The 12,081-nt window shown below is 37.7% G+C and overlaps 1 protein-coding gene across 5 annotated transcripts in view; it reads right to left on the bottom strand.

The window, feature by feature from the left end:
• Positions 1-2,332: 2,332 nt before the first annotated feature.
• glsa (glutaminase a) overlaps positions 2,333-12,081 on the bottom strand; it is a 32,121-nt gene continuing 22,372 nt past the window's right edge. For all 5 annotated transcript variants that reach the window (XM_063467415.1, XM_063467416.1, XM_063467417.1 and 2 more), the window contains 11 exons: positions 10,892-10,924; positions 9,845-9,903; positions 9,561-9,627; positions 9,218-9,268; positions 8,941-9,117; positions 7,515-7,646; positions 7,273-7,365; positions 6,564-6,625; positions 5,148-5,224; positions 5,007-5,070; positions 2,333-4,841 (listed from right to left, as the gene is read on the bottom strand). In XM_063467415.1, the coding sequence (XP_063323485.1) occupies positions 4,697-4,841; positions 5,007-5,070; positions 5,148-5,224; positions 6,564-6,625; positions 7,273-7,365; positions 7,515-7,646; positions 8,941-9,117; positions 9,218-9,268; positions 9,561-9,627; positions 9,845-9,903; positions 10,892-10,924 (960 nt within the window). In that variant the 3' untranslated portion in view covers positions 2,333-4,696. The remainder of the gene's footprint in view (positions 4,842-5,006; positions 5,071-5,147; positions 5,225-6,563; positions 6,626-7,272; positions 7,366-7,514; positions 7,647-8,940; positions 9,118-9,217; positions 9,269-9,560; positions 9,628-9,844; positions 9,904-10,891; positions 10,925-12,081) is intronic.

Here is a 12,081-nt window from a genome sequence, read left to right as displayed (position 1 = left end):
ACAGTTGCTATAAATTTATATAAAAAGTATAAAATTAAATTAGTCTCCTAGGACCTGGCGTCCACATATATGGACATCACATTTTGGGTTGTCTAGACCAAAATACAAAATTTTGCTCTACAAGGGCCTGATATCCACTTACGAGGACGTTATGCTGCCACTGTTCTATCAAAATTTAAAACAAATGTCCTCTTATGTGGATCTCATTTTTCTCAGAAACAAAAATCGGGTAAAAAAAAAGAAAAAATCAGGTAATTCTTTGTTTTTACATTCATCAGGTCCCAATCAGCCCAAAGAGCAAAGAGAAATTAAAAATGCATGCCATGAAAGAGTTCAGGTCTTAGGAGGTTAAACTGAACTAACACACTGTTAAGGTTACAGGTTTTACACTGATATTTTTCAGCTGCTTCTAAACTGGGCCAAGTAACATCAGTATCAATAGGGTATGTAATCATAACTATTGATACATGTACTGTCAACAGAGCAACTGATTTTACAAAGATGAAAGTTTAAACAATGCAGAGTAAAAACAGATGCTGCAGTGTGAGAGGAAAAGCATTGTGAGGTAATATACTATTCAAAGGATGTTCTTCAAAAGTTTTGGCCAGTAAGACTGGAAAAGATCTAATACGTTAATAAAGTTTAGACTTTGTGAAGGCAGGAAGTGAGTTGAGACTCACAGCTCTATCACTGAGACGCAGGAGAATCTGAATTATAAGAGTATTTCAATAAATTCATTTAAAAAAAAAGATGGTTTTCAATTTTTAGTCTTTCAGCTGCTTCGGCGCTATGTACAGTAGCGCTCAGAGAGTAAAGAAAATAAAAACAGAATTCAAATACGCTTAGTCTACCTGCAAAGTACAAACAGATATCCTCTTTTAGGGTCATACAGTCCCAATCAAAAGTTTAAGACTCGAAAAATGGCAAAAAAATAATCATATTTTGCATGGTTGGATCTTAACAAGGTTCCAGGTAGAGCTTCAATATGCAACAAGAAGAAATGGGAGTGAGACAAAACATTTTTTAATTGGTCTTAAACTTTTGTTGGGGACTGTATAATGTTTAAAGAACAAACTGTTGAACTGTTTACAGCCAACAGGAGGAAAAAAGTCACGGAGTAAAATTGTGTTTTAGAAAAAAAATTTCACAACACAAAGACTTTAGACCTTCTGGCGTTGACACACAGAGGTCAGAGGGATCTTCCAGGAGTGGCGATGCTAGTCATTTAATTTCAAACCTGTTGCTCTGGAGCGAGTTATCTAGATAAGATGAAATCCTGACTACTGGCCTCATGTGTCTGCCACCATGTTTCAAACTGGTTTTAAAATCTATTTCTTCCATTATTCTGAACTGGTTCTAGACTGGGACAGTTGCTGTAAATATATAGATCAAAGTTTAGACCAGTTGTACACAAAAATGTTTCCTACAAGTTAAATATTCTCCAGCCCAAAGTCAAGAGTGCTGCGGCTCACTTAAAAACCAAAGAAATCTCATGGGACCCATCCAATCTTAACCTTCACTCTAACCAAAATACAAGAGAAAGTGAAAGTGATGTATTTCACAGAAAATTGTATTTAAAAACAAACCACACATGCTGTTGGCTATAAAATGCTAAAACTACTCAGTCATAAGTAAAGTGTTACCAGGTGAGACATGAGTAATATCACCAAACCAGCCAACAACTACCATATTGCCTGTAAATACATTTATATAAATATGTTACTGTACATACTCGAGTAATGCCAAAAGTTGAAGGCTTTGAATGTCAGGGAAAAAAATCTGTTTGATCAAATACAAACGGGTGAAGTTTTATATTTTAAGACCTACTGCTCTCTTATTTAATTTCAGCCAGTTAAACGTCAGTTTTATATCATCACATTAAAGGTACTTTTTTCTTTTCTTTACACATTTACAGAGTTTTAGCACTTTTTGTTGTCTTCGGTCATTCGCATTGTTTGTCGGTTATTCTGAGCTTTCACTGGCTGTGGGTTCAACCTCGGGTCTGTCAGTGACTTCTAGAGACTTGAAAAGTGAAGCACAAAAGGGTTGGTCTGCTTTTCATCTGACCAAGCCTTCACCTGCTGTGAAAGGAAGTAAAAAGCCTACCCATTGAGTTATCAAGGAAAAGAAATACTGAAATGCTCTTGAAGTTTTCCCATTTTTTTAGGTGGAATAAAGAAAAGTGTGTGGTAGCTCTTGTATCGCCTGAGCCATCTTTTCAGACGAGAAAAGAGATATTAAAACGTGACGATGGAGATGGTCGTGGGTTTAACCAGTATCATTACAGTGAAGGAACCTCCTAAATCATTCATATAAAACTCAAACAGCCAGCTGGTTTTTCCGTGTTTTTATTCTGTGAATAAATATCTGGGCCGCCTGCAGTTGCTCAGTGAGCTGCAGCAGCTTTACATACACATGAAGAAGAAACAGAACAACACCAAACACGTTACATTCAGAATACTCTGGACTTTGATTTGGATCAATTCACCTCATCCTACAATCACGTCATCTCTATTGCTACTACTGTCAAAAATATTGGCGTTTTGTGCTTCCTTTAAGTTCCTTTTTTAATTTGAAATGTAAACTGTATGAACTGATCCAAACCTGAGGAAAAAAACAAAAACTGTTTTTGTGGATTTTCTAAGTTGTGGATTACGTTACAGACTGTCTTGTTCAGTTTGTTTGCTCAAAAAGAAGTAAAAACAGTCAAACACGCTTCAGACACACAAAAACACATCTGCTTTTCAAGTATGACTGCGCCTTCAAAATAAAAGCCTTTAAATTTGAACAGCAGAAAATGAGAGGGCCAACAAAGGAAGCAGTTCACTGGTTATTAAACGAATGCTGAATGTTTTTAATTCCAACTTTAACTAGCTTAAAATGCAGGATTAATTAAGATGTAGATCCGAGGATTTACATGTGGAATTTTCACGTCTACAGCAGGAAAGAAAAAAAAAAAGTACTCAAGCAGATTCTTTTAATTCTTCATTTAAATAACACTGCATTTAAATGTTGTTTGGGGGGATTTTACAATTTGTGCCTAGAAACTACAGAGGCTGTCCTCAGACACTGGTAGAATTACCAATAAAGTTTTAAAAAGAAGTTCAATGAGGAGAAAGATTAAGAACCATCTATAAGATATACAGATGATATATAAAGTCAAAAGAAAAGTAAGGTGAAACTGTCGAGTTGCTCTGTGTTATCTTAATCCTAGAGAACGTACAGGTTGCTAGGGAAACATACGTATTCATTTTAAGGTCGGTTACAAAGACTAGTGTAGCAAACACCTCGCTTTAGTGGCTAACAGGCTGCTGCATTTGTGCAGTTTGTATGGAAGACTCCAACTTGTCTAACACTTGCCAACTGCTCACTGAGTGGTAGAGAAATTATGAAGAATGGACCTCTGCAGACCGGTCGGCATCTTCGATGCCAACAACAGGCGATCACAGCAACCTGCTGGCTATCAGAGCAACACGTTCTTTGCAACCAATTTCAACTCAGCGACAAGTCTCTAGGTCTCCATTAGCAAGACCTTAAAATGTTTAAACTGATTAAAATGTGACGCTTTCTGTTTTCAAACAATGCCACTAAAGGATTTGTGATAATAACTAGAATAGTAAGAGTAGTAGTAGCAACTTTCACAGTACTCCTTAGTTACTTTAAAGCAACTCACAGGGACCAATCAACTCACTGTTTATGCCACATACTGAAATACACTAGACAGACTTTCAAAATAAAAGTATTGAAATATCTCCATTGCTGAGTGCATCCATTTTCTGCTGTGACTTCTTTAAACTAAGACAAAGTGTAAGAAAAACATTTTCTTGCATGTTTACAGTCATTCACTCTTCCTGCAGGAGCGCTGGCAGTGTCGCGTCTGATATGCAGAAACGCTTTCAATGGTCAGGAGACGAAGTACGAACTGAACTTTGGCTGGCTTGCTTTACGTTATTACCACTTTACAAAAATAATAAACCCGAAATAAATAGTAAATAAAAGAAAAGAAGGGTGAAAAATTCCAGTTTTAGTGGAAAAACAACAACAATAAAAACAAAAAATCTTTTAACTCATCTGTCGCCACATTAAAAAGCTGCTTACCAAAAAAAAAGAAGAATAATAATTTTATGGTTCAAATACTTTCCAAAAGTTTGACTGAAACACACACTGTCATCAAATCTGAACCAATCACCACAAGAGACCGATCGACTACACATTTTTTACACCTATTTACAGAGACTCGCCGTCCTCGGTTAATATACACAAACACTACAGTAATGTACAGTTTATCTTACATCGATTATCACAAACGCACATCAAAAAGTGTTTGGGGGGGAGGAGTTACATTCCATAACAAAGGTTTTATACAGCTGCTGCTTCCTGTTGCTGATGTTCAGAATAAAAAGAACCGTCAACGTAAAAGCTGAAACACAGAAAATAAGAGTACTTCCACACTCAGAGTACACACACGCGATACAAAAACCCAACGACACCTAAAGAGAACATGATGACGAGCATTTACACTCGGAGGGAGGCGGCTGCTGCGCTAACAGATACTGTAAAGGTTTGTTTTCAGTTATTTCAGCGATGAGTCTACTTGCAATCTTTCCAGTTTTTTGTCTAAAGCACCGCCTGATCTCTTCCCCTCGCCGGCGGAGGCAAGCGCCCGGCCTCACACACCTGAGCAGCGCATTCTCCATCACAGCATCCCGTCCAGGTTCTCTTCGTTCTTCTTGGCCGTGCTGCCTTCCTGATGGGTGTACTGATTGTGATAATCGCGGAGGATGGTGACGACGTCATGGTGGCCGAAGTGCACGGCCTCATCCATCGGCGTGTTCCCCCACCTGCACCAGACACGAAGAACTTTAAACACAAATCCACCTCGTTTCATTTAACACATCTGGCTCAAAGAAATTCCCTCCATCTCTATCTATCTAGGTAAGTTTTTTTTTACATGTATTTATTTGTTTATTAAAAAGATAACTAAAGTAAAGTGTGGTCTCTGTTACCTGTCTTTGGGAACTGGGTTGACCTTGCAGGCCTCCAGCAGGAAGCGGACCACCTCAGCATGTCCTGAAACACACAAACATCGGGTCAGCTGACCGAACAGAGTAATTGCCATGACAACAACCTGACTGTACGCATTTCACCTTCAGCGGCGGCCACGTGCAGCGCTGTCCTCGAGTCGTAGTCCCTCTGCTCCATGTCCATGGAGGACAGCGCAAACCTGCACAAAGACAGAACAGCCAAGCAGGAAGGAAGGAGTGAGAGCCATGTGGAAACAACCAGGAGCGACTGCATTTAGTTTTTAAATTTGGACTTGGTTCAATCATGTGGGTTTCTTTAAGTTTCAAGCTCTTTGCGATGGTGCTGAAGGTAAATTACCAGAAGATTAGAAGTGATGTTTGCAGACTAAACTGGGGGGAAAAAAGCCATCTAGTGGCTGACATCTTCATATCAGACCTCTACCTCCTTTTCCTTGGTGGACATGCTGCACCTCAGCTGTTCAGAATAGACTCAAAACAGGCAAAGATGTCTTTCCCTTTTTGCAAACTCCCTGATTTTGGCTTCCCACAATTGCATGAGTATAACTGACTGATATTTAAAATGTGGGCTCTGCCAATGAAAATGCAAAGAGCTAATTTAAGCGGTCCCTAAATCAGTACTGATGATGTGTCCCCATGTGCTAATCACAGCCTTCCCCTGCACTGAGCAGCTTGAAGTTTACAGGACTAGTCTGAAGACAGACAGACACACAACAAAAAATAAATGTGGATACAACAGATGGTGTGAGCTACTCCCACTAAGCAGTTCCGATTTAATGCGAGTGATGTTAAATAATAAAAACATTGCAATGATTTCTAACGCGAACTGTTCAACATCGGTTCAGACGTCCATAAAAGCGAGGCTGTATCCATCCAGCTCTCAACTGAAATGGACTGAAATCAACCAATCACTTTCCACTTGGCCATAGACAACTATCCAGTAAACATGATTCGCTAGTTTCAGGAAAATGATCAGTTTACTAAAGATACATTATCATCCCCCTCCAAAGTGTCAAAATCCTGCAGTGTTTGCAGAACATCGGCAGCAGAAAAAGAGGAACCGTCGAGTAGTTTTATTCACATCCATCATGGGAGCACAATGAATGGAATGAAAGACTTTATATTATTAGCCTGCAAAGATTAATTTAGAAATATTAATTTACAGGAACGTAGCAAAATGTAAAGATGAGAGCAGGACCCTGTTGATTTAATTTGGTGCCAAGTTTTAGTGCAGTTTTTTTTCAAACCAACAAGTCAAATAATCCAATTGGTGTGCCTGGGCCCAAGTGATGTAGATTCTGTCATCAGATGGTGAGCGCTCAAGTCTGCACAGAGGTTTGTGTACCTGCTTGTTATCTGTGTGTGGTGGAAAAATGAATGAATCCAAAAGTTTATCCTAGTTCTTCTGTTTTCTAATCGCTGAATGCCAAAAATCATATATGAAATTAAAATCAAATGAATGTCTCCGTGCTGTCGAACGGTCCTGAGTGTTACTGACACTAAACCTGAGAGCTGGCGTACCTCCTGAGAGCTGAGACGTCTCCTGTGTAAGCAGCAAACAGCAGGTTGATCACAGACTTCACCTGAAACACAAGAAAACAAAGCAGAGACCGTGATGTTATAATAATGCATCATATCTTAGTGTTACTGTGTTTTTGAAATATGGTAGAACTGAAAAAACTAATATTTGTTGTATTACGTGTGATTTAATGTACAGTTTTAAAGACACCAATGATCAGGTTGTGTAAAGCTGGAAAATAACACAGCTGATGCAGTAATCTTCCAGCAGATGGCGCTGTGGATTAAGCTTCCACAAACAAGGAGGGTAATCTGCCTTTTATGGTGACACTTTAGAGTCAAAATCAACACAAACTGCTCTAAACTGTAGAAAATAATCAAAATAATTACATTAATGATCTCTGTTGGTGCGTTAAAAGGAACTTCCGCTTATGTTAGTTATGTTGCAGTGCAGTCTGGGTAGTGATGTCTGGTGATTTCTGATCAGTCTTTTTCAATCTGAACCCCACAGTAATGTAACTCAGACATTACTCACTGTGAAGAAGATCACAGCACACAAGCTAACGGCAGCCTTTATGGCTCAAAATATGCATCAAACATTCAGGATTTTAACACCGCACTCCAGCAGAAGGACATTTACAGCGTGTAAAGGTCAAAATAGTCGAGCTTGTGAAAACGGAGAAGGATGAAGGCTGATGGTGCTGGCGCTCACCCTCTGGTCTCCTCCCTCCCTGCGAGGATCCAGCTTCTTTGCAAAGTGCCTCAGGTTGTCGTAGTTGTGGAAGTTACACAGGGAAACCAAATCCTAAAAGGAGAAAACATGACTCAAATATTCAAAAAGAATAATAAAAGTATCTTAGGGTGAGATAAAGGAGATAAAGGATTATTTTGAACTTTGAATCATGCAAAGCTACTCAAGCATAGTCCAGGAAATGACTTTAAAGATGACGTTACCGTGCAGAACTGGATGCCTCTGACGCTGTTACCCAGCTTGTCGAGTGGAGGAGACCAACACATGATGCCCATCACGTTGGGAACGACCAGCAGGATCCCGCCAGCCACACCCGATTTAGCCGGCAGACCAACCTGAGGCAGAAAGAGAGAATGTGTGATGTGAGATTACCTGTTAAAAGTGTGACTCACATCTTTCTTAAAGTAACCAACAGATCCCAACCCCCCCCAGAAAACCATTACAGGTAACATAAGTCATGGCGCTGCTGGTCAGTTGAGACCCAGTTAAACCATTTTAAAAGAGTTTTCTGTGAAGATTTGAATGTGTTCAGCTCTGCGATTTTTCTGCATTTAAGAAATTCTGATGTCCACCCTTTGGGGGATTTTGGCCCTATGCCAAAGGAAAATCCCCAGGCCTGTAATAAAAATGTTTTCAACTTGTTGTCACCAACATTGGAGTTTGCTTCACTCAAGCATAAAATACATTAATTGGTTAAATGGCCTGAAATGACAGGAAAGTCTTATTTATTGATTAAAGCAACACAAAGTCGCCACCTTCGATAGGCTCAAAGGCAAATTTTAAGACATGAAAATTCCTGAATACTCCCTAGCCTGAAAGCAAACACACAGTCGGATTTTGTGTCTATTTCTTCATTACTTTATTTCAATTTAGTCCAAAACGTTTAAAAGAATAAAAAAAGTTTTTCTTGTAATTATTACAAGTTGTAAATATTGTTGGTTAGCATCCATCGCTTGCTGTTCGTCTTGTTTTGAAAAACATAAAATTAGAGATGGACAGAATCAGCAGAATTCCAGCGTTCTGGGCCCTGACCGGAGATCAGCCTCATGCATGTCTGATTATGAGATGGTTGCTTTCAGGTTTGCTAACTACAAGTCAGCATGGAGGCTCCCCACTGTTAGTGAAACTGCAGTCATGAAAACCTAGTCAGACACTTAAGTCACCCTCACCCAGATGAACAGGGACAATTAAAAGAAGCTATCACGGGCAAAGAGCACAAAGCTAAAACTATCCAGAGCTCAGAGTCTGGATAGCAGCCTCGGTATGAGCAACAGATCAAAGCACTTATGAGGAAAATTATGGAGATGAGTGAAAAAGAGAAAACGGTTAACCGGTGAAGTTATAAACATACTGACATAAGTAAACATGCTTTTTTGTTTATTATTTGTAACTTTTTCCAGTAGTAGAGCACTGTATTTTCAATTGTCTAAGTTATAGGAAACCCTGCAATTGTCTGCAGTTTGGGGAAAATTGTAAAGTTAACATTTTTTTAATGTAAGTAAAATTAAATAGCCTTTTTAATGACAAGATAAGGACAGAATGTGTAGATTTTTAAAGTTCTGGTGCAAAACGGGAAAACAGGGAGATGGTAGCAGGTTGAACATGAGATCAGGACGAGGAGATACTGACGTGAAAAGCGAACTGTCCCGAGAAGTCATACATGCCGCAGGAGTGCATCAGACTCAGGGTGTTTCGCACAGACTCAGGGCTCAGCACACGCTCGCCCGTGATTGGACAGAAACCGCCGTTGGCTAGAGTTGCCGCCATAACGCTGGCACTCTCACAGGTCACCTCGATGGAGCACAACTGATTGAAAAACAAAGATTCGTGAATGATTGGATCACAATGACAAACAAAAATCCTGTCCCATTAGTGATTCCACTGCATCGGGATGAGCTCTACTCACCTGGAAGTAGAAGTCCAGGATGGACGTCATGTCTGTCCCCTCTGGAAAACACTGTTAAAGATAAAAACACTTTAAAATGGAAACCCGTAACACACCTGCTGCTTTTCTTCAAACAGAAAAGAGGAAAACCAAGAGACATCAAAGGATAAACCAGGTGATAATGTGATAAACTGATTAATTACTGGAACAGAAATCCTAATATTTATGCAGAAATACCGAAAATAAAATTAAAAATACAAAAGCTAAGAATGAAATCGCAAATATAGTGTGTTCACAAAAGGAAGAAAAACTTCCTTTTAAACAAAAAAATCCCGGCTCAGTTGTCAGCAGCATCTAATCTCACCTTCTTCTCCTTCAGGTAGTAGCCAATGGCGAAGTTTCTGTCTCCAGACTCACGCTCTGACTGGAAACTGGGCCACACAGAGAGAAGAGAGAGGTTTATTTCGTGATGTGACTCAGATCCTGTTACATGAACTCAAACTGAACCAGGAAGTTGCTGCGAGACCTGAGATTCACCTCAGAGATGCAGAACTGTTTTGTAAACAAGAAATCTGTCAAAGACATTAAAGTGCTTCATTTCATCTAAACACGGAAAATCTGTTTTATTTCTAACTCTGCTGCACTCACGTGGCATTGCTGAAGCCCACATACTCGTTTCCTGCCAGCTTGTTCATGAAGTTCATGACCTGCAGAGCAGAAGAGCAGATTCAGAGTAAATACACAACACAAACACAAGACTACGAAGAAGGCTCAAGGACACTGAGGATACATATAAAAAATAATAATAATAATAATAATAATAATGATAATAATGATAATGTAGAGCAGCTGACGTTTTTGTAAAAAGTAAAGTTAAAATTGAAAGAATAAAACTGAAACTTCTACAAATAAGTCACAATTTCTGGAATTAACACTTACTCAATTTAAGAAAAAAAATATACAAATTTGGGTAGAAAATCATTGTTGTAACTTCATCAGTTATACGTGAAATTACAACAATAAAATTAAAATATCCAAAATAAACTTATAATTTTAGTACAAAATCATAAACTTAAATCTAAATTTTAACCAAAATATTGCAATTTGGAATATAATACTGAAATTCTACAACTAAAATAATACTTAAAAAATTAAAACTTTCACAATAAAATCATCCTTTACAGTTTAAAGATTACATTTTAAAGACAAAGGGATATTCAAAGTATTCAAAAAATAATAATAATTGTAATTTTAAATAGTCTAAATATTAAGAATATTAAATATTAAGATTTAAACCAAACTTTTGAGACTACAAAGTAAAAACATTATGAATAAAGTAAAAACTATGTCAAGACTAAAGACAACAGAAAAGTTACCGTAATTAAAGAAAAATGTTTAATGAATAATGTCGTATAAAACTACAATATATAAAAATAAAATTCAAATTTGACAAATGTCAATGAAATTTTGAGTATGAAGCTAAAATTTCAAGAATAAAATTGAAAATAAAGTAGAAATATTCACAATTAGAATCAAATTTTTGAGAATAAAAACAATTTTAAATTGTAAGTGTTGAAGAAAAAGGTATAATTCCAAGAATAATGTAGCCCTGACATTTTTTTTATAACTTCAGTTTGGAAACTTCTCCTTCAGTCAATATTTAAATATTTAATAAATATTCCCAATAGTACTCACATAATCAAATTTCTCGGCGTTGCTTGCCCCTTGCTGTAACACAAACAGAACCAATCACAATATTCATAAAACAAAAACTGCAGTAATAAAAGCATGAAAAACAGTCACCCGTGTGACGACATTAGCACTATCACGTATGATCCACGTCTCTATGAAATTAAGCTACGGCAGGAAAACAGTGCAGGTTTACATCACTACTCATGTGACCAGTTAAAAAGGCCATTCAGGCATGACGTCAGATGAATTAAGATTAGAGGTGGGAGACTAGCTGGAGATGGAGGAGGTGAACGAAAATTGTTAAATCCACACTGGGGCTTCTGCTTTTTTGAATAGAGAATTAAATACAAGGTTCATTTAAATAAGTGACTTAAGAGCACAGCTACTGATTACTACAGGCGTGTTTACTGTATGGTTACGTGATTGGACTTTAAGGTGCAATCACACTGCGAGCCACAAAATTAAGTTCATATTTATCAATCTGCTTCTTCTACAGCTTTCTGTAGTCATTTACAGTAACTGGTGCGTTGGTGTGGCGTGGACGATGGGGAACTGTGTGAAATATTAGGTTTCTTTAACACTGAAGCCCTTTTTTGCATTTCTTGTCACGTCCAATCACTGAATCTCTACAAACCAGATGTTTGTAAAGAAGACTTCATTACAGTTTGTGTTGATCTCAGAGTATTACAGAGTCACCAGATCATCTAGATTTGGTTTGTTGAGGTATTTTTGAATGAATTATGTATCACAGTATGTTTGTATCATTTAAGTTTTTCTTCTACTTGGATTGAAGTATGAGAAACAACAGCAGAGTCATTTTAAAGACGTCTGCTTTATAAAATATCATTTCACTCCTTGGTCATTTTAGTCCCTAAAATAAGGGGTTAAGGGTCAAAGTCAAAGAAAACTTCCGGTGCACTGTGGGAAATGTAGGAGCCACTGTATTTTTAGCCCAACAGTTGCTTCAACTTTTCTGAGGCTAACATTTCTTTGTCTTGCCTGTTTACAGATTTTATTGATAATTACAATAACTGACAAATACAGATGTTGATGTAGAATGAAATCTTACTTATTTTAAACTTAATGTCATTTAAATTGTTTCAACTCTACTCGATTCTATTTGAGTCCTTTGATTAAATCATGTTTCCCTACATTTTTTATTATTACAGTAAAATTATAAACATTTCCAGAAA

The sequence above is a fragment of the Pelmatolapia mariae genome, linkage group LG23, assembly GCF_036321145.2.
Source record: "Pelmatolapia mariae isolate MD_Pm_ZW linkage group LG23, Pm_UMD_F_2, whole genome shotgun sequence".
NCBI lineage: Eukaryota > Metazoa > Chordata > Actinopteri > Cichliformes > Cichlidae > Pelmatolapia > Pelmatolapia mariae.
This window is presented reverse-complemented; position numbering and strand designations above follow the sequence as displayed.